This window comes from Syngnathus scovelli, chromosome 21 (assembly GCF_024217435.2).
Source record: "Syngnathus scovelli strain Florida chromosome 21, RoL_Ssco_1.2, whole genome shotgun sequence".
Taxonomy (NCBI): Eukaryota; Metazoa; Chordata; class Actinopteri; order Syngnathiformes; family Syngnathidae; genus Syngnathus; species Syngnathus scovelli.
Window position 1 is genome coordinate 4,440,681 of NC_090867.1, and position 22,712 is coordinate 4,463,392.

General features: G+C 42.7%; 2 protein-coding genes and 1 long non-coding RNA gene across 4 annotated transcripts; 2 read left to right on the forward strand and 1 right to left on the reverse strand.

The window, feature by feature from the left end:
* Positions 1–93: 93 nt before the first annotated feature.
* chadlb (chondroadherin-like b) lies at positions 94–5,963 on the forward strand. The gene is made up of 11 exons (XM_049758999.2): positions 94–561; positions 1,980–2,156; positions 2,252–2,446; positions 2,692–2,847; positions 2,929–3,074; positions 3,364–3,645; positions 3,718–3,937; positions 4,090–4,363; positions 4,528–4,940; positions 5,163–5,329; positions 5,426–5,963. The coding sequence occupies exons 2-11, from the start codon at positions 1,980–1,982 to the stop codon at positions 5,718–5,720; spliced, it is 2,325 nt and encodes a 774-aa protein (XP_049614956.1). The 5' UTR covers positions 94–561; the 3' UTR covers positions 5,721–5,963.
* Positions 5,964–8,117: 2,154 nt separating this feature from the next.
* LOC125991250 (uncharacterized) lies at positions 8,118–16,575 on the reverse strand. The gene is made up of 7 exons (XR_007489220.2): positions 16,427–16,575; positions 16,298–16,343; positions 15,069–15,189; positions 14,347–14,550; positions 9,375–14,228; positions 8,494–8,608; positions 8,118–8,290 (listed from the first exon to the last, which is right to left on the reverse strand). It is a non-coding gene; the product is annotated as an uncharacterized lncRNA (long non-coding RNA).
* l3mbtl2 (L3MBTL histone methyl-lysine binding protein 2) lies at positions 8,988–17,547 on the forward strand. Of its 2 annotated transcripts, XM_049758996.1 has the most exons (18): positions 8,988–9,584; positions 9,897–10,319; positions 10,400–10,517; positions 10,588–10,721; positions 10,874–10,943; positions 13,244–13,323; positions 13,646–13,763; positions 13,868–14,002; positions 14,153–14,238; positions 14,353–14,602; positions 14,700–14,764; positions 14,884–14,988; positions 15,083–15,227; positions 16,263–16,345; positions 16,435–16,669; positions 16,774–16,833; positions 16,908–17,087; positions 17,162–17,547. In XM_049758996.1, the coding sequence occupies exons 1-18, from the start codon at positions 9,315–9,317 to the stop codon at positions 17,230–17,232; spliced, it is 2,628 nt and encodes an 875-aa protein (XP_049614953.1). In that variant the 5' UTR covers positions 8,988–9,314; the 3' UTR covers positions 17,233–17,547. The 2 variants fall into 2 exon arrangements, with proteins under 2 accessions (XP_049614953.1, XP_049614955.1); XM_049758998.2 differs by lacking the exon at positions 8,988–9,584 and having other exon boundaries at positions 9,906–10,319.
* Positions 17,548–22,712: the final 5,165 nt, after the last annotated feature.

A 22,712-nucleotide genomic window follows, 5' to 3' on the forward strand; every position in this document is an offset into this window, starting at 1 on the left:
TTGCTATGACAATGGCTTTGTCTTAATTCGTATTTGGACACACGGTGAGTCGTGCCAGAGATGACGTCATGCGGCCGAAAATGACAGATTGTGAATTTGGACGCAGCCGGTGACTCGTCTACGCGTCAGTCAATCAACCTCAAGACTGAATGCTTATTGAATCAAAATGTTTAACAGCAGAGATGAAAATGCCAACATTAATACACAAGGTTTGGGTGAGTGAAAATTACTTTATGGTACCAAACTCATTTGTTTGAATGTAATTGTGCTTTTCAGTAATGAGGAAAAAGGCGCGGACTTTTCGAGAGAAATGCAGGTGCGAAGCTTAATTACATCGTTGAACTGTGTAAACACTGTTACTACTATTTAACACTGAAAATGTTAAAATTTCACTTCAGGAGTTAAAATAAACTAACTAATAGTGTTGGTTGTGTGTATTATGTCAGTGTAAGTGACTGTATTTGCGCATGGAGGCGATAAACTTTTTTTCTGAGGTGGGGAGGGGACAACAGCCCATGTTAGACAGCCGGCAGAACTCACCAGCAACTGGACGGAACCAAGGTGAGCTCACTTTACTATACCATCGGAAATATATAAAATACCGAACTAGTTTAAAGTTAAGAGCCATTGGATGTGGGATATCTACGTAAATTAAAGTGTGTTGTGCCTACATAAAGCATTCCGAGGTTCCGAACGGTGCGCAGTAAACTGCACAGCGGCGACACATGACAGCACAATCAGTACTTTGTTTTTGATAATTATAGCCTAAACGTGTTTTAAATACTATTTTACTATATTAGCACTACGTTGAATTAGCGCAGGTTCGTCAGCTTGTTTTCATCGCCGTATTATTGATTTGATGATATGACAACACTAAACTGTTAGACGGACTTCTGTGACACTTTCTATTAAAATTGGGGCAGTAGCAAAATTGAAATAAGTTCAATTTCCGGACGAATAAAGGAGCCCAATGATAAATCTACAAATAGGAGTGTAATAGTACTCAGTTACCAATGATTGGTGGCCATGAAAAAGTAATGCACTGTAAATGTATTTAACTCCGTGTATTTCTTTAGTTGGCTATAATCTCTGAGTTATGTTTACGGGAGTGTGTATGTCACTTAAGACTCTGCATAGTTGGTAGCCTAGAGTTGATGCACATCTTGCTCACACACACACCTTCAGTGGAAAAGACATTTTGGCACCGGCTGTTGGTAGCCTAGAGTTGATGCACATCTTGCTCACACATACACCTTCAGTGGAAAAGACATTTTGGCACCGGCCACTCAGAAGAGACACAGGGCGTCTTTGTGTACAACAGGCAATCCTGCATGCGTGCTCCTCTGCGGTCAGCACTGTTGATCTCAAGGGGGGATGCATACACGTCGTCCTGGTGGAGGAAATTTCTACCGTCTCTAATTTCTTGGGCCTCTCTCTTACATGCTTCTGAAATGATGTGAGGATATTGAAAAGTCAAATTTGCTCTAACAGCATTGAATAGAACCATTCAGTTCCAACAAGCATATTAGCTTCAATCATTTATGGACACTGTAATAAAAGCTTCCTCAAGTGGGGCCATCTAGAGATCTCGTATGTGGTTATACATAGAGACCGACAACCTATCACTGAGTGAGAATTGAACACACACCTTACACCAAAGTCAGACGAATAAACGCTACGCCATCAGCGACTCTGTCGGAGACTCCAAATTTCATAACATGGAGCTTTCCAAGTCCATTGTTGCGGATCTAGGCGGTTGATCCAACATGGGAATGTGGTTTTAAGGCATTCCAGTGAGCACTGGGGCTGGCTCATCTTGCCAAAGTGGCACTAAGCCCCCCCTGAGAAGCCCCCGCCCCTTTCATATTAAAGGTAATGGAATGGCAGCAACATCAATTATACTCGATCATCCAACCAATATTGTTGTACAAAGAATTATGTATTTCCTACTAATGCATTTTGTATCCTTGATGTTTCAGATGTACTCCCCGCTCTCTCCTGACAAAGTGTGGGTCCCACTGCTCAGCTTCACGCTCCTCTTCCTCCTCATGGCGCAAGCTGCAAAATGCCCAGAGCAGTGCGTATGCGACCAGATCCAGCTCGCCGTCACCTGTGTCAACAAGAACTTGACTGAGATTCCACCCACTGTGGACGAGGTACTAATAGTGACCAGGAACTGCTGAATTGAGTTGAAGAGCTTCATTTAGACATCTTGACTCATGTCATTCTTCTTGATTTCCTCTCTGTGCAGATTACAGTGAAATTTGACCTTCGAGGGAACGACATCCAAGAACTCCCCACCGGAGCGTTCCGAAAAACCCCATATCTCACTCACCTGTCTTTGCAACGCTGCAACATCCGTAGGGTGAAGGAGGGCGCATTCAGAGGCCTCGGCCGCCTAGTCTTCCTCAACCTGGCAAGCAACCACATTGACATCTTGTACCAGGTGGGTTTACACAGCAACACAATGATTAATGACATGTTGGCTTTGTATTCAAAATGATCACTTTGCAGCAGGGGTTTCCATTTATTTATTTTTTGTTAGCGGACTGTCATGATTCAACCACAGTTTCTTAAACCCGCTAAAACCAATCCATGCAGTCTTTCCTTCTTTTCTAAGAAGAAACTATACAAAGTCCAATATGAATAATATATTTTTTTATTAATTTCTATTTGCTTTGTGACGTACAGGAGTCTTTCGACGGTCTTTCCTCATTGAAGCAGCTCATGATAGACCGGAACCGCGTTGAGGAGATCCAGCCCGGAGCCTTCTCCCAGCTCGGCTTCCTCAACCTGCTCTCGCTTACACACAACCATCTTGTCTACATCCCTAACATGGCCTTCCAGGTAAACATAAGGCAGCCTCACACTCTGCTGTGGGTGAATTCTGCAAAAAGAGATTTTATATGTAGTACCTTCTCCCAACAGGGCTTACTGAACATCAAGTGGCTTCGCCTCAGTCACAACTCCCTGAACTACTTGGACATTGAAGCCTTCGCCGGCTTGTTCACTCTCAACCGGCTCAGCCTAGACCACAATGAGCTGCAGTTTTTCCCAACTGAGACCATGACCAGGTGGGTTGACAACATTAGCGCTGACATCAGTCGTTGATTAAAATAGAAAGATAAATGAAAAAATAATGTTCTTCTAATATATTGGGGCCCTGTGTAACACAATTATGTATTATTATTATTTGTAAAAAATTGGGACTTTCCTGTTAGGCTTAGGCGTCATTTTACGGCATTACAAAAAGACCCCCAATATATGCTGAGATTCCATAAATACCTGCAGATAGGTTTCTCAACAACAATAATAAAAAAAACACAAACTTGAATTTATAAATCAACAGAAGCCTTTGTACAGATTGCCAGAAGTGACCCGCCTGGATTTGAGCTACAATCCCATGACGTACCTGGGTGAAGAGTCTGTGTCAATGGCCAAGCTGAGCCACCTCTTCCTGGATCACATGTCCCTGCAGGATCTGGCCAACACAGCCATATCCAAGTCTCCCAATCTCATCCACTTGGATCTCAGCCATAACCAGCTGCGTGTCATGCAACCCTTCTCGGATGGCACCCCTAAGCTGGCGCGGCTCCACTTGGCCGGAAACCCCATTTACTGTAACTGCTACATGCGTCCGCTCAGGTACCAGCAAGCCTCGCTCAGCACACAAATCCCAGTGGACTCCACTTGAATTGTCTTTTCACTGTGTTACAGGGAGTGGGCCATCCGTAGTAAGGTGAAGCTGATAGGAACATGTGCGGGACCGTTACACCTCTCCGGAGAAATCCTCGAAGCGGTCCATCCTCCGGAGCTGCGCTGTCAAAGCCAGGAGGCCATGCTGAAGGCTGAGTTTGAGGAAGCTAGTAGAAGAGCGCCGCCACCCACTGAGGTGCCGGAGAACAAAGCCAAGTGTCCCGCTAACTGCGTCTGTGAGGTGAGTGTAGACGGCAGTTATTTTAAAAGTGGTGGACTTTGCTGCTTAGTTCATTTTCCACAATAATATATTGTAAAGATTTTTTTTTTTGTTGACTTCCCTTTCGAGGGTAGCGAATGAGTTCAACTTCCCCATCTCCTCCATAATATCAGGCTGAGGCCTACCATTCCTCCTGTGAGAACCGCGGTCACTCCAAAATTCCTCGGGGTTTCTCTCCGGACACACGCCTCCTCGACCTGCGCGGCAACAACTTCCACTACATCCCGAGCAACAGCTTCCCCGCCGTCTCTCAGGTGGTGTCGCTGCACCTGCAGCGCTGCAAAATTGTGGAGGTGGAGGACGGAGCTTTCAGTGGCATGAAGGGCCTCATCTACTTGTACCTCTCAGAGAATCTCATCTCATCCCTCAGGCCTGAAGCATTTAAAGGTATTGAAACTATGCAAATATATAAAAAGGGAGAAGTGTTGACTACTTTGTGCTCCAGCCCAAAGCACGTTACATGGTGCTTGTCTGCATTGTTCATTTCCTTAAGAGAAGACACATGTTGCACTTCCCCCTTGTTTCTTCATTGGGTGTACTGTAATCCACAGGACTCCCTCAGCTGACTTACCTTCACCTAGAGAAGAACAACTTCACCATTTTCCCAAAAGCGGCCTTTAAATTGGTCCCGGGAATGCTTGCGCTTCATTTGGAGAACAACTCTATTTCCAAGCTTGAGGCGAATGCCCTGGATGGCGCGAAGAGCCTCAGAGCCCTCTACCTCACTGGAAACGCTGTTGACCACGTATCACCCAAGGCTTTGGAGCACGTGGCCGACCTTGATACGCTACACCTGGCAGGGAACAAGCTGAAAGAAGTGCCCACTGAAGCCTTGAGCAAGCTGGGGAACGTGAAGGACCTGAGGTTGTCAGGGAACGCCATTCGATGGGTTGGCCCAAATGCTTTTCAGCCTTTGGGAAAATCACTGAAGGAGCTTTATTTGGATAATATGGCATTGGAGAAGGTAGGTGGACCTTACTGGTTGCTCCAGTTGTGTCCAGAATAATTGTGTTAAAAACAACAATAAAAAAAAAAATGCTGCAGTTCTCAAAAATAATATCAAACTCAACAGTTCTGCGATTCATAGTAATGGAAAACACTCATTTTCATCAATTATTTACTCCACTATGACTTCATGTGTGGCTATGAACATGACTAGCCTTATTTATTTATTTATTTATTGCAGATGTCTCAAAGCTCACTGGCAGGCTTGGGTCCAGGTTTGAGGAGTCTCTTCCTGGAGGGGAACCATCTGGAAGAGGTGCCGGACCTCCGTCAGTTCACCTCCTTGGAGGTCATCAACCTGGCGGACAACCCTTTGATGTGTGACTGCCCTCTGCTGCCACTCCGCCTGTATGTCAATGAATAACTTATTCATTGTTTGGGGCTAGCAAAGTTTATTATTAATTACTCGTAAATTTCTGGTTATCTTTGACACCCTTTGTCTAGCTGGATTGAGAAAGTCAACCTGAAGGTGCGAGCCACCTGTGCCAACCCGCCTGAGCTGAGGGGCCGCAGAGTCAAAGACGTCCATGTTTTCAAGGCATGTCCAGGAGGCGATTCACTCCCTTCTGTTCCCAGTGTTGCCACAAAGCGTAGCAAGACACCCAAGGCCACCAAACCGAAGCCGATGCACCTCAGCAGCAGAGTTAAGCAGGGTAAGATGCACAAAAGCAAATCCAATCTTCGCAAGAATCCAAAGACAAAAGGGGTCAAGAAAACAAAGAGACTGAGCATGGCGTGAACCTTAACCAAAGCTACTTTAGTTTTATGTTTGCAGTATGATGTGCTCGGATGAAAATAGGTGTTCAACCTTCATAGCGCCATTAGATGGACATTCTCAGTGAAGGTAATGCTTTTTTTAAATTTTGACCATTTGAAGTGGTCATCAAAACACAACTGACAATTGCCCTGTTGCTGGCAAGCACTTCAATTGATTTGCAAGTAGAAATAGTCAAGTGTGAAATAAAAGAAAAAAACAAGTAAATCTTTTTTTATCTGCTTATTTTGGAAAATGATTCTCAGAGGGAACGGATATGTACTCTCACTTTGCTCAAAGCAGCGATGAATCAAGCTTGAATTGCACCCTGTGCAAGATAATCCGACACTGACAATACAATTGATCTCGAAATTTTTCAAGACATTGAATTATAAACAAATTATACAGTGATGGAAAAACAACAACAGGAAACAGGAAAAACAGGAAAACTTCATTTCAATTCTATCCCAGTCTCCCGTGTCCACTTCTAGACATCTGCTCAAAAACAAGGCTTCTTCTGGACACAAAAAAAATAAATAGTCACCACGCATCACTTGATGTTCTGCAGTCTCTCTGCCGAGGTTTCCTGAAGTGTTATGTTTGAGCTGGACTGGTGATTAGAGTCTCCATTTCCACCTCCTCCACCTTCACCTCCACTGCAGCAACTAAAGATTTGTAACAAAGTCAACCAACAAACAAAGTCGATATAATAAGATTTCACTGGCCACCAAAATGTATCTGCCGGGCCACATCTGGCCCCCGAGCCTTTAGTTTGATAGCAGTGTGATAAAGACCAATGTACTATAAAAATGATACGAACAATTTATCAGGAAAGCACAGTACGATTGCACGTGTGTGTTACCAGATTTGAATTTTTACCGGCTTTCTTTGTGCTTTCTCAATAGTCCTCGATCCACTCTTCCTTACACCACGTATTTTTCTATATCGGCGACTAACGATTCCCCGTGGAAACAATGTCGGAATAGCAGTTTTCAAAAGTACCCTTGGGTGTTGCACATAATACCCAAGCGCATTTTTCCGTGCCGGGAGCGAGTCAAAACAGTCGTCTTCGAAATGTGCGCTGCATAATATCGACATGGATGAGGGTCTCCATCGAGGTCTTGTCTGTCGGACTTGCTGTGTCCAAATTTTGCGTAAAGCGGCATCTTTGGGGAACCGATATAGGCACACGCCATTCTTCCGTTCGTTCGAGCAAAAACCGGCAACGCAACGTGACGGCATAATTCAAATACGTAATTCAGGAGAAAAAACTTTTCAGCCAGCAAGTCGACTACCATGTGGCCCGATGACGTACACACCTCCCCCCCCACCCCACTTATATTGATCGTGACATGGGTACTGAAACAAAAACTAAAAATAATTTTCAATGGTACAAGAGTAGCAGATACCAGTTGTTGCCAACATTTAAGGACACGTGAAATCAGGATTTATTGGAGCTGTGCACGAATCAGTTAAGAAATTGATGTCATGGCAACTAATGTGTGACATATGTCAACAGTGTGCCACTATTTTTTACATACATTTATCATAGCACAGATAATTAAAATATTCACTTAGAAGTGACAACACACACTAGAGTAAACGTACACACGGTCACAAACACACCTTTTTTCAGTAAAAGCATCTGTCACCAGACTGGAAGCTTGAGCCTTTTCACAGAGTTTGAAGATGATGATCATTTCCAGCTCTGTAATATCTTCAGCCTGGGACCGTTGGTTGTCTGCAACTTCAAATTCCAACCCTACACTTAATGCTGAGTTAGAAAACATGTTGCACGCCGCCATTCCAGTGCTTGCTTAGATAACGTTTGGGATTAAATGTGGCCCACACATTGAGCCAAACAATACAATGAGTTGCGCAATTCACAAAAATATCGAGTCAACTGCAACTTTTTTTTCTGAATACGGTATTGTATATTCATGGAGAAAGCATGAAAACAATGAACAGTTTGACCAATCAACAGATATGTTTGTGTGTGTAGTTCTCACCATCTAGTACTGCCGAGCGAGCTTTGGTAAATTTGCTAAATATTTTGGCCTTTTTTGCAAGAGGATTTTTCTGCAGAGAAGGACGTAAAGTCCATCAAATGTGATTAAACACCGTACAGTACAGGCTGCATTTTAAGATACCCGACTGAAGATGGGCATTTAAAAACCTATGAGTGCCAATTGTATAACATTGTTGTTTAGAGAAACACAATAATTTCTTACCTGCTGCCGTGTCCGCACGGCTGACTTCTTGAAGCGAGATGCAAAAGAACGTGAGCAGGTTAGACTACAGAAACGTTTGCTTTTTGAGTAAAAGCTGCGACTGCACCCACGTATACCATACGTCTCACACGCCACTTTTAAAGAAAAAAAAAAGAAGTAAATATCAACACAACACCAATTCTGTTATTTCATGCTATCTAGAAATTTTAATATAATCTCCATTACAACAAACCATAAGACAAAAGGCAATTAACTTACCTTTGACCTTAGGGTCCAATGGAGAACCAACAGGCTCCTTCTGTCCAACTAAGTCCTTTCTGCAGACTGAAAAAAGAGTAGTCTCAGCATATGAATCATTATAACCATACCTCAAATATATTTTTATCATTCAATTCTATGCAATTTATTGTATGAGGATAAATTGTTAGAAAAATAATCCATGCATACTGTTGCATAAATAATGCACAAATATACTATTGCACGGAGGAACGCATAATATGAGTTTTGAAAAGGTGCACAAGACTTACTGATGGTGACTAGATGTGGTCTAAGTCCAATAGTTTCCACAATGGGCAGCTTCAATCCCACTGTAATAGATGAGCGCCACTGTGTGCAATTTTGGTGGAACAGCAACTCGATTATCTATGGGCAAATCTTGTCACGTTTCTCGTTGAGCATGTTGGTAAAAACAATTACATGTGTTGACAGTGAAACTAGTTTTGATTGATTATTCAAAACATCAGCACGTTGAGGTATTTTCGATTTTTATCATTGGCAGGGGCTATTTTAAAATGTCACAAATTCTGGCATAAATCACCTGAGCCACATACTCGAAGGAATTTTATAACCTATGTTTTTATTCAATATATTTATCAATTTAATTCTCACGGCCCTCTGGTCCCACAATATAGGTGAACTCGCGAGAACACGGTCGAGAGTTAATGATGACGTAGAATGTAAGCGACCGTCGTTTCCTCTGTAAACAACTTGTATCATCAGTGTGAGAACGTGATCTGTGAGTGCAACTTAAAATATCCATTCAGCGAATTATTGCAATATTCGGAAATTTTTCGTTCTGATGCAATCGTTTTATTGAATTTACAACGGCGTAAAACACCGTAACGTTTTATTCACAGAACTTAGAGGACGGAGTAGGTCTGCTGCAAACGTGTTAGATGAGCGTAATCGGGCTTGTCACAATTACCACAAAGTTTCCATTTTTAGAACAGCGAACTGCGCCGCGGCCGCAGCGTGGTCGGACATTTACTCGAGCAGGTAGTAAACAATAGGAGCGCAAAAGGACCAAGCCGCTATTTTTTTTATCAAAAATAACATTAACGGACCTATCATGGTAACAACAAAACACTGCTGCTTTGGTTTCTGCCGGAGCGACTCGCGATATGCTCACCGGGATCATATGAGGGGAGTTTTCTTCATATCTTTTCCAAAGCCGAGGAGGAACAAAGAGAAATGCATTCGCTGGGTAGAAGCTTGTAAACGGCAGGGATTTACAGTAGAAAATGTCACCAAACACACATATATATGCTCTCTGCATTTTGTCGGTAGAAATGGGCCAACATCTGAAAATCCCGATCCAATACCAGCAACGTCTGAGGAAGTAAGTTTATGGTCTGCTTTCTCAGTCGAAAACACGCTATTGCTAGCCATAACACGTGGGACATTGACTCCACGAGTTTACCCATGGAAGCCACTGCTGCTTGTATGAACATGAAAATTAATATACATTAACTATAGAGACAAATTCTGAGATAGATACAATATACTTGGATGTCTTAAAGGAATGAAATTAAAAAAAAATCAGTTTCCTTTTTGAAGAAATTGTACATCTCAAGTAGCTTCATCTTACAGTGTTAATTGCTTTTATTTTTATTTTACAATGTATCATTGTCTTGTAATGTTTTGCTAATAGATAGATCGGATGGCACGCAAAAGGAAAGTGCCAACCCAAGGAACCGTAGACACTCCTGATGCATCACTGAAAATGCCTTACCACTGTGTGGCGTATGGATGCGGCAAAACCGCGGAAAACAATGTCACACTATTTCAATTCCCCAAAGACCCCGAGGAATTTCGTAAATGGGAGAAGCAAGTTCAACGTACTCGCAGCGACTGGTTGGCCTCACCCAACTGTCACCTCTGCAGCGAGCATTTTGGCAAAGACTACTTTGAGTCCATATCACCCTTAGGGGTTCCGAAACTGCGACCTGGTGCAGTTCCCACTGTGTTTGTCCGTCCGCACTGCACTTCCTGTTATGGCACTGGCTGTGATAAATGCCTTGCTACCGTCAAGCACTGGAGCATTGATGCAGAACCAAGAGAGTGTAATATTACAGTGAGTAGTTATTGTTTTTTCTATAGCAATGTACAAGTGCATCAACATTTTCAGTCACTTAATCAGCATCTTTTTCACAGACTCCTTTGCCGGCAAAAATTGTTGAAATAGTACCATCACAGTCAAAAGATCCAGATGGACCAAGTGATGAGCAAAAACAAGGACAACAAAACAAGCAGTCTAAAGTAACAGAAACAGGTCAGTGCATAATAAAATGATGGGAAAAAAACAAGTATTTAAATTTGCTTCTTTTTTTTTCCTTTAACAGTGGCGTGTGAGACGTGTGGTATACGTGGGTGCAGTAGCAGCTTTTACTCAAAAAGCAAACGTTTCTGTAGTCTAACCTGCTCACGTTCTTTTGCATCTCGCTTCAAGAAGTCAGCCGTGCGGACACGCCTGCAGGTAAGAAATTATTGTGTTTCTCTAAACAACAATGTTATACAATTGGCACTCATAAGTTTTTAAATGCCCACCTTCAGTCGGGTATCTTAAAATGCAGCCTGTACTGTACGGTGTTTAATCACATTTGACGGACTTTACGTCCTTCTCTGCAGGAAAATCCTCTTGCAAAAAAGGCCAAAATATTTAGCAAATTTACCAAAGCTCGCTCGGCAGTACTAGATGGTGAGAACTACACACACAAACATATCTGTTGATTGGTCAAACTGTTCATTGTTTTCATGCTTTCTCCATGAATATACAATACCGTATTCAGAAAAAAAAGTTGCAGTTGACTCGGTATTTTTGTGAATTGCGCAACTCATTGTATTGTTTGGCTCAATGTGTGGGCCACATTTAATCCCAAACGTTATCTAAGCAAGCACTGGAATGGCGGCGTGCAACATGTTTTCTAACTCAGCATTAAGTGTAGAGTTGGAATTTGAAGTTGCAGACAACCAACGGTCCCAGGCTCAAGATATTACAGAGCTGGAAATGATCATCATCTTCAAACTCTGTGAAAAGGCTCAAGCTTCCAGTCTGGTGACAGATGCTTTTACTGAAAAAAGGTGTGTTTGTGACCGTGTGTACGTTTACTCTAGTGTGTGTTGTCACTTCTAAGTGAATATTTTAATTATCTGTGCTATGATAAATGTATGCAAGAAATAGTGGCACACTGTTGACATATGTCACACATTAGTTGCCATGACATCAATTTCTTAACTGATTAATGCACAGCTCCAATAAATCCTGATTTCACGTATCCTTAAATGTTGGCAACAACTGGTATCTGCTACTCTTGTACCATTGAAAATTATTTTTCGTTTTTGTTTCAGTACCCATGTCACGATCAATATAATTGGGGTGGGGGGGGAAGGTGTGTACGTCATCGGGCCACATGGTAGTCGACTTGCTGGCTGAAAAGTTTTTTCTCCTGAATTACGTATTTGGATTATGCCGTCACGTTGCGTTGCCGGTTTTTGCTCGAACGAACGGAAGAATGGCGTGTGCCTATATCGGTTCCTCAAAGATGCCGCTTTACGCAAAATTTGGACACAGCAAGTCCGACAGACAAGACCTCGATGGAGACCCTCATCCATGTCGATATTATGCAGCGCACATTTCGAAGACGACTGTTTTGACCCGCTCCCGGCACGGAAAAATGCGCTTGGGTATTATGTGCAACACCCAAGGGTACTTTTGAAAACTGCTATTCCGACATTGTTTCCACGGGGAATCGTTAGTCGCCGATATAGAAAAATATGTGGTGTAAGGAAGAGTGGATCGAGGACTATTGAGAAAGCACAAAGAAAGCCGGTAAAAATTCAAATCTGGTAACACACACGTGCAATCGTACTGTGCTTTCCTGATAAATTGTTCGTATCATTTTTATAATACATTGGTCTTTATCACACTGCTATCAAACTAAAGGCTCGGGGGCCAGATGTGGCCCGGCAGATACATTTTGGTGGCCAGTGAAATCTTATTATATTATTTACTTTGTTTCTTGCTCAAATAAATGTAATATTTGAAACTAATTCCAAACGTAACTTATTTATCAATTTGTAGTGTTTATTTAATATGATAGTGGCCCACCGATGGAAAATATAACTAGTATGTGGCCCGTGACAAAAATGAGCTTGACAATCCTGCTATCTAACAAAAAGGGGGAAATAGACATACATTTAATAAATCACAGCTGATGAAAAAAATTAATCCCAGTTTGCTACCCTAAACTGTGAGATTTTGATTGTCAGTATATTTTGAAGATTCCATGCACGAGTCAACAAAGTTCAAACTTTCTTTCAGCGGGTGGATGAGGTGCTTATTGAATATGAGCAGATCAAAGGTGATACACAGATGACACGTGTTGAAGATGACTTAGGTGATGAAACTGGTGTGGGCATGCAAAATGTGAGTAAATGTAAACTGATGAATTGAGACAATTTGTGAATCATAATTTGCCCTCCACCTTTTTTGCAAATTGATCATGCACAGAAGGCACCTGTCTCCGGGCCTGAATTTTGTAGGTCTGTCTGAAAATGCTATGACTGCAATATAACATCATTTATTATTCAAATAATTTGTGCTCATGCTCAACTTGTGCAGGTTGAGGCTGGTTACAGCCATCTTCAGAGTCTGAAGACAAACCCGGCCCAGGATATGCACAAGCCACGTACTTCAGATAGGTCTCAAACAAATGCGGGTGGATACATAACAGGTCTGAAACTGTTGGGCATCTGCAACTTCAAATTGCAACTGTGGTCGATGCCAGGCACTTGTTTCAGCTGACTGCCGGATAACGCGTGCCCAATAACTTCACACATGCACAGAGTCAAACAAAGCAACGCTGCCATGTCTTGAGCAATTCACAAAAATATTGAGTTTTGAGCCTTGTTTTTTTAGACCTTTTTATTGGGGGTCAATTTATAGCCTGAAAATTACTTTTGTTCCCGTACAAGTTTAATTTTCTATCCATTCTCTAGCACCTGTTGCAGTTTTCAATTGGGGTGACTACTTGGAGAAGGAAACGTCCTTGGGGGCATCTGTCTCTTCCTTCAGACATGTGAGTGTGTCAAATACTTTGTGCTACAGTGCTTGCAATTTTTGGGTTTTCTAATTCTTTTTAAACAAATTGTAAATGTGTCATTTAATAAGTTGAAATGTGTTTAATAGAATATAGAATAGATCTTTATTGTCATTGTCACACATGTACAACGAAATTTAAAAAGTGCCAACCGATCAGTGTCTCACCATTGTGGATTTACACCTATTGCGGAAGGGTCTGTATTTTAAGCTTCAAGTTTACATTAGGTGCAAATATCGAGAAAAAGGTTTCAGCTCTTGAATTGGACTAGTACTTAATTAAAGATTTCTGGCTTCCACAGGCTCCCATGTGTGCCCAATGGGACGACATCAATGTGGGGATGAAAGTAGAAGTCTTGAACAGTAACGCAGTGCTGTCGACTAAGGTTTACTGGATCGCTACTGTCATACAAATTGCAGGTGCGTATATGTTCCCATCAGTGCTGTAAATTTCTAATCTTCCTTAAGATTGCATAATAGTACACTAAAACTGTCTAAAACAAAAACCTGTCTGCTCTTGCTAGGATACAAAGCCTTGTTGCGATACGAGGGCTTTGAGCATGACAGCAGCCGTGATTTCTGGTGCAGCCTCGTTTCGGGCGAGCTGCACCCCATTGGGTGGTGTGCCATGACTGGCAAGCTCCTGGTGCCGCCACAAGGTGAGCATGCAAAATTGGGAAGTGTGAAACTTTCAAATATTTTGTTGAACCTTGAATCACAAGCTTAAAAATAAGTAAATCAATTTATTGAAAAGGCAGCATTTTTGATGAAGCGTCAATAAATGTATTTTGATGATGTGCGTGTTGTAGATGTCACCAACATCCTTGACTGGAAAGAATATCTGATGAAAAAGTTGGTGGGGTCCCACACTTTGCCTGTCGAGTTCTACCTCAAGGTAAAACAAGTAAAAAACACTTTAGTATAATTAGAATTAAGCATCCATAATTTATCATGTAAACAAAGTATGATGTTGGACTTGATTGCGCAACGTGCGCCACCTTACTTTAAGCTGAACGAGAGCCTGAAGCAGCAAGCTTTCAAAGTGGGCATGCGTGTGGAGGTGGTTGACCCCAAATACATCAGCCGGACCCGCAAGGCCGTCATCGCATCCATTACTGGTGGGCGCCTACGGCTGTTATACATGGACCAGAGCGACTCCCCTGACAACGTTGTGACGGATTTCTGGTGCCATCTGGCTAGTCCTCTCCTGCATCCGATTGGTTGGTCCAAACAAGTGGGTCACGACATCAAAACACCCGGTAAGTCACCTGTTTTAATCAGTTGTTCTGTTTTCTGTTCTGAATTTTAGGGAGGGGTACTTAATCCTTCCTTTTTCTTCTTTTTTTTGTGTCACAGGTATGAAATCACCCAGTGCTGGTTTGAAGGGTAACTGTGACAGTACATACAACTTCTTTAAAAAGGTAAAGTGATAAATCGACATGGACTACAATGTGTTATGCGACAAAAATGATTCGTGTCGTTGCTGATTTTTGGAAATGGAATTGATGGACCGCTTAAGTCATTCATATGTCATCACCAGCCCAGATATGTCTACATGGACGGATGTTTCTTTGAGGAGGGGATGAAGCTAGAAGCTATTGACCCTCTAAACCTGGGCAGCATCTGCGTGGCAACTATACACAAGGTGGAAAATGTCCTACTTAAAAGATGAAAATTAAGCTCAAACAATATGGCAGATGTGTATTCTATCCTCAATGTACATACCTTACTTTTCACAGGTGCTGTCAGACGGTTATCTGATGGTCGGCTTTGACAGTGGGTCATTGCTCCTTTCCGACCGGTTCTGTTACCACGCTTCCTCTCACGCAATCCTTCCTAAAGGCTTCTGCAAAAAGAATAACATCCCACTCACTGTGCCACGAGGTAATTGGAATATTGTGTGTGGTATGTTTGCTCATCACTGGAAAAATCCAGGCTCTTGTATCAGAATCTTTCTATAATATTGGATCTATCTATAATTTTAATATGGAAGAACATTTCATGTATTTCAGTCATTCAAACAGTGATGCAGTAATGAATTTTTTGTTTCTACCAAATTCATACATTAAAAAATATTCAATGTAGTGATTTTTAAGGTTTGAGATAAAGTGTACAAATGAAGTGCTTGAATTTAGAAAGTCTTTTAATGGTCATTTCAATATACCGTATTTGCCGGTGTACAGGTCGACTCGGTGTATAAGTCGACCCCCTAAAATTTGACGGAAGTTTACGATTTTATGATATATCCTTTGTATAAGTCGAGCTCAATTGTTGCATTATATTAAACTTCAAAATTCAATATGCGAAATTTATTGACAAAATGTGTTCAAATTCCGGGAGGCCGTGCGCATGCGTCTGTTTATAAGCACCGCGGAGGAGATCGCGGAGCCTCATTCGACTTCCAGCGGACGGCGCGCTCGCGCACCCGCCCGGCACATCCGGGAGGCGGTGCGCACGCGCCAAGTGGCCGAAAATAGCCCCCGCCGAGCGGATCGGCTGTTTATAAGCACCGCGGAGGAGATCGCGGAGCCTCATTCGACTTCCAGTGGCCGGCGAGCTCGCGCACCCGCCCGGCACATCCGGGAGGCCGTGCGCACGCGCCAAGTGGCCGAAAATAGCCCCCGCCGAGCGGATCGGCTGTTTATAAGCACCGCGGAGGAGATCGCGGAGCCTCATTCGACTTCCAGCGGGCCGCGCAGTCGAGCACGCCGCCCGGTTCAAATTTTCCTAGTGCAACGCACAATGAGATGCATGAGAAACGGCCTTGGTTACCATCACATTTGAAGCGATGAATACGAAGTTAAATTTTATGACTCGGTGTATAAGTCGAGGTCGATTTTTTTCGGTCGATTTTGGATCGAAAAAGGTCGACCAATACACCGGCAAATACGGTACTAATCTTGAGTGTAAATCTGGCAGGTTTCGATCCCAAGACCTTCAACTGGGAAAATTACCTGGAGGAGACCAATTCAAAAGCTGCACCTCCACATCTGTTCAACACTGTAAAAAAATATCAACTTTTAATAGATTAATGCGCCATTTCTTTCAATTTGAATTCATGACAACGGAATGTACTTGCGCACCTGGGTAGGACTATCCAGGTCACGGCTTCTCCCCTAACGTGAAACTGGAAGCGGTGGACCTGATGGAACCACGACTGGTGTGCGTGGCCACTGTGAAGCGTTGCGTGGGACGCTTGCTCCTCATCCACTTTGACGGCTGGGATGATGACTTTGACCAGTGGGTCGACCACGAGTCCCCCGACATCTATCCCATTGGCTGGTGTGAGCTCACCGGCTACCAGCTTCAGCCACCCCCTGGACTCGGTAAATGCTCATATTAAAAAATGATTTCATAGTGGTCTTTTTTTTTTTTAACTGCATACAAAGAGAATTAAATTATACGTACATGGTGCTTTCTGTGTCCCCAGCAGTCGAAAAGCACGTGGTACAGGTCAAGAAGACAAAGGTACCCTTCTTTAGGGGAAAAAGTAAGTTCTCCCTCTTGCCATCACACGCTTTATGTTCATACATGGTGTCATACCAATTCTTCATGTTACTTTAGAGAGGAAGAATGCAAAGAAGCGCTCCCACCTTCTTCATAAAATTAAGGAGGACGACGGTGATGACTATCAAGAATCACCTTTAAGCAACGCTTCTGCTCAACCTCCATTCAAGAAAAACATGACTTCTCCTCCAAACATGCTCCTTGTTCAACCCAAAAGAGAACCAGAGGAGCAAGAAAGTAAGTGATTAGAAACTGGATTTTTTTTTCTATCATATTTATGGCCACCAGCTGACTTTGTTACAAATCTTTAGTTGCTGCAGTGGAGGTGAAGGTGGAGGAGGTGGAAATGGAGACTCTAATCACCAGTCCAGCTCAAGCATAACACTTCAGGAAACCTCGGCAGAGAGACTGCAGAACATCAAGTGATGCGTGGTGACTATTTATTTCTTTAGTGTCCAGAAGAAGCCTTGTTTTTGAGCAGAGGTCTAGAAGTGGACACGGGAGACTGGGATAGAATCAGAGACTTGAAGAAAAAATTGAAATGAGGTTTTCCTGTTTTTCCTGTTTCCTGTTGTTGTTTTTCCATCACTGTATAATTTGTTTATAATTCAATGTCTTGAAAAATCTCGAGATCAATTGTATTGTCTGTCGGATTATCTTGCACAGCATCCCCTCTTACAAGCTATTTCTTAAACTATTCTTGAGTTGTTTTTTTTTCCTTTGGTAAGATTCTCAGGTAACACATGTGGCATACCATCCCCAAACTCACTTGGAGGCAGTCCAGTAGGAGTGTCAGGTTTATTTTACTGACATGTGTACTATAAAGTAAAGAGAAAAGACTCAGCAAACAGAAATCACAATGAGACAAGAATATTAATTCAAATGTTCGCGCGGCGTGTAGTACAGATAGCTTACAACAATCTTACTACACTAAATATCTGTATGCACTCCTGCTCTTTTTATTTGGATTTGTCCTACCCACAATGTGAGACAAAAGCCCCTAAGGGAGGGGGGAAAAAGCATGTGGGCTTTGTCTCATAAGCAAATTATATGGCAATGTCTGCAAAACAATTAAGCAATCAGCATCTCTCTTTGTCTCTATGATAAAAAAAGGAAACTTGACGTTTTCTTGCCGCCCCATCTGAGAGTGTAAAACTGTGGTCAGGCATGTTGTTTCTACGAATTGTCTCGGTGCTGCGTCCTGCCTGACCCAGCCGTCACCTCTCTCGTGACCCAGCTGTAACCTTTCTTTTTTGTAGCACAACATAAAAACAGCAAAGCCAAACAGCAAACATATATTGCAGTAATATTGCAGTAAGCATTGATTAGAGAACGCATGATAACATATATACATTTTTCTAACCAGCAGGGACAAGACCTGTTAGGGTTTTCCAGGTTATCTTTATCGTAGGATTATGTTGGAATGTAGACTATAATGGTTAAATCAATCTTGTCTTGCCCTCACAATGCAGAGTAAGATGAAGTGGTTGCTTCCTCTGCTTGATTGACCAGCTGCAGGGGAAGCAATCAAAGTTGTTCTGTTTCCCACAACAGTGTAAAACACCCCCTGCTCTGATCTTATCAGAGGCTGGGGGTTCACCAAACCTGTCCACTCACCCCCACTCTGTTCCTCCTAATAAATATGCCCTTGCAGGGAGGAGACTTTTAGACTTCATTCCTGTAGCGAGTGATCTCTCCACCTGCAGGTGTCTAAAAGAACTTGCCTTGTCTCCCGTGTGGTTCTTGCAAAATAAGTTGGAGTGAGCAAATCTCTAACATTTTGGTGCCGAAACCCGGGATCCCTCATACCCATCATCTGGCTGACGGAGGACGACGCGCTGTACACCGTCGACGGGCCAGCGTCCATTAGCCGGACCTGGTAAAGAAAGACCTGGGAAGGAAATTCTTCGCTGGGCCAGCATCTTAGGTCTGCCTTCGTCTGACAGAGGTGGATTGACGGGACCCGGCAGTGCAACGAACCAGGGGACAAGTAAGTTAAAGGCCTGAAGTTGTGTGATTGTGTTGTTGTGAAACGCGTATAAAAAAAAAAAAACACAGGTGCACATGAGATATGGCTTTGGTTTGTCCGAGCTATGAGATTCGGCTTTGGTTTGTCCGAGCTATGAGATTCGGCTTTGGTTTGTCCGAGCTATGAGATTCGGCTTTGGTTTGTCCGAGCTATGAGATTCGGCTTTGGTTTGTCCGAGCTATGAGATTCGGCTTTGGTTTGTCCGAGCTATGAGATTCGGCTTTGGTTTGTCCGAGCTATGAGATACGGCTTTGGTTTGTCCGAGCTATGAGATACGGCTTTGGTTTGTCCGAGCTATGAGATTCGGCTTTGGTTTGTCCGAGCTATGAGATTCGGCTTTGGTTTGTCCGAGCTATGAGATTCGGCTTTGGTTTGTCCAAGCTATGAGATTCGGCTTTGGTTTGTCCGAGCTATGAGATACGGCTTTGGTTTGTCCGAGCCATGAGAAAAATACAAAGCGCTTGAGTTTGTGTGATTGGGAGTGTGACTGGTAGGATAAATTGACTAAATAGCAGTTCTAGCATTGATCCACGGCAATAATACAGGCTAGTAATTTGTTGAAAGGTCAATTTAAACCTGCATTGAGGATCCTCAAAGACATAGTTAAATAAATAAATAAGTAATAATAATAATAATATTTTTGAGAAAAAGAAATTGTAAAACCTAAAACTACTAGAATTAAGATGGGAAATAAAAACGGTAAATCTCTACCTCTTGACGGAGATGAGAAGTACACGGCGAGTAGATTTCTTAATTGTATGCAATATATGCCGAAGTGGAAGAAAAAGTATGGAGTAGAAAGGAAGTTGAGAGTTCAAGTGGTAAAGAAATGCAACTTGCTTCTAGAAGATAAATAAATAAAATTAGAATGTGCTGTCCTCGTGTGCATGGGAGGGACCAGCTCATGATCGACCACAGGAAATGGCCAGCCTGTGACGAATCATTGGTGCTGGGAACTACCTTTTGCGTGCGAGAGCTGTGCATGTGTGTGCGTATATGTTAAAATGATGAACATTGGCTAAAGTTTTAGTATAAAAAAAATTTGCTAGACTGTGGTCTATCCAATTTGCACCGCAGAACAGAAATTATTTTGAAAGATAAAAATGAGAGGAAAAAGAGAGAAATCTGTTTGCAAGCAGAAACTAATCCACACTAGTGCATGTTAAGTGTCGAGCCCACATGAGAAATTCGAAGAAAAAAAAAATGACAGAACATGCTTTCAGGAATTGGAAGAAGCTAAATTGTGAATTTAAGATTTTGCAATGCTACATTTAATAGGAATAATTGATTGGTTGTGTTACAAGATTATACAAAATTCTAAATGCAAGCTAAATCTGAGAGATTGAGTTCTTCAAATTTAAAAACAAAGAAAAATTCAGATTAATTTGCCAATTGTTTGTTTTAGTTAAGTTTTTTTTTGAATTGGTGGATTGTTCTACCAGGAAACCTGAGTTGAAAATAATATATGAATGTTGTGTGGTGAGCTTGGATGAATTGGGACCAATGTGATAGAAAGACTCCTTTTTGGAGACTGTGTGTGAGATGCAAATGAACATTGATGAATGATAGCCTGAATGAAAAGAAATTACAGGTTGAATGGTTGAAGTCGTTGGCGACTACTATGGAAAATTAGTAGAGCGACTTTGATGAAAGAGTGATTTTGAGCAGGTTGAACGTTAGAAAGAAACACGTAGCTTTTGGATTGATAATTAACTACAGAAAAAAAAACTGGAGAACCAGTAACACATGTAGAAGATGTGTGAACTGGGAAATTGAGAAGCGTTTTGGACAGAAAGTCAAATTAAATGATGATGGAATCGTATGTAGTAAAGAACGCATTCTCCCAAAAAGTTTGTCAAGGTGTGATGCATGGGCGTTGCCAAGCCTCAAAAGGAGGGAGTGAGTAGGACAGATAGTGGAAGATAGTAATAATACAACACTTTATGACAATGAATTTGAATACATTTGGTGTTATACTGTGGTAAATTTTTTGTTCTGGTGTAGATAGGTTAGCAACACGAGAGATTTAGAGGTTCAAAAGAAAGACAGTTAAAAGAAAACATTTTTGATTTGGACAATTGCAGGCTAACAGGAACATGAGAACGATAAGAACTACGAGAGTTGCAAACAACAGATGAAGAGCAGTCCTTGGCAGATTATATGATCAGGACGCTCAAACTGTGTCAAAGACAAATTTACTGCCGCCTGATCTTTCCTCCTCACAGGTCGACAACCCCATCAATCCAGGAGACTGGGTCTACATCAAGGTCATCAAAAGAAAGAACTGGGCCAGCCCGCGGTGGGAGGGACCATTCCAAGTTTTGCTTGCTACTCCCACGGCGGTAAAAATTTCCCAACGGCCCAGCTGGAATCACCTCAGCCACTGCAAGTTGCAGAGAGTGCTGGACCCCTAATTCGGAGTGGTGGGGAAGGCTGACTACAAAGGGGCCCCATCGTTTAGGGTGAGGCGTCTCAATGTTGGTGAAGAATTCATCGATCCCCACTCCGCTAGGCGAGGGGATGTCCCGGTGTCTCTGCCATCCTAGTAGCAACGGGGCTCCATATGCCAGATGGATCCTCTGCTGCGTTGTGGTTGGAGCGTGCTATGGTCTATTGACTCATCTGAACAGACCAAATGACAATGTTGCCCGTGGTAAACGATGGTCACATGATGAGAACTTTGAAGACTGATCACGGGACCCCAGAAACCCATACGAAACCAACACTTGGTACCGGTATGTCAGGTTCACTGTGAGAGCTCACACACAGGAGGCGTGCTATGTGTGTTCAAAACTCCCCCCTTCCTCCACGCAAGTTCGCTTGGAGGCCAGAGCAATGAATGTCACTGAAGCGAAACGTATGGCATCCATGGGAGGAGTTGGATATCAACGCCGAGCAGTCACAATCAGTGATGCCGACCCATCCCACTCTGGACTTGCAGACGGTGCCTATGATGAACACTTCTGGGCAAATCTCAATGTGACTGTTAGAGGATGAACAATACCACAAGTGGCCTACACGGAGAGACCAGCTGGAGTGAATTACACATGTTACATCCAAGGTAACAAGACCCACGTCTGCATTAACGACGACTGCTCTCCAGGAGGAAACTGGATGGGAGCTTTGGACATCACCGCAGTGTGCCAGGATGAGAGAGCCGTTTTCAAGGTGTAAGGGCTCTACTACCGACATGGCTGCACCATCGGACGGGACCTACTTCATCCAGAGTTTCAGAAGCACTGCCTCACCTGCATCCTATGAGTGCACGTGCCTGTTCAGAACGGATCGTGGTTTTGTGGTCACCAGAGTTGTCCGATGCAGCCTGCCAACTGGACACGAGTGTGTGCGCCAGTGTGTGTGACAGAACAAACCTACAGACTAGAACATCATCAGCTGACGAAAACACGAGCACATATACAACTTCTTAGGCGTGGCAGATGTGATAATGATAATGAGACGTGGATTGCGTAGATGCTGTTCTGTTGAGCATGTTTTACGGAAACTTGTTGATTTGACCATCAAATATGCTTCGCAAGTGATGGATACAATGATGTACTGTTTCTGTGTTTTTCTTTTTATTTTTTATTGATAGCATTCTGGTCGCCTGTGGCACAGGGGCCGTGTAAGAATTTTCCTGCTAATGACATCTGGCCAGCAGGTTTTTCGCTTACACAATAAGTTTGGTCTGGGGTGTTGAGGTAATCCCTCATCTTCACTGGAAAGTGTTGCTATCATTGTTTGTTGTTTTTATTTTTACTATTCTTCTTTCTTCATTATACATATATATATATGTATTTTCTTACTTGTCTTTGTTGTTTGGGGTGACATAATCG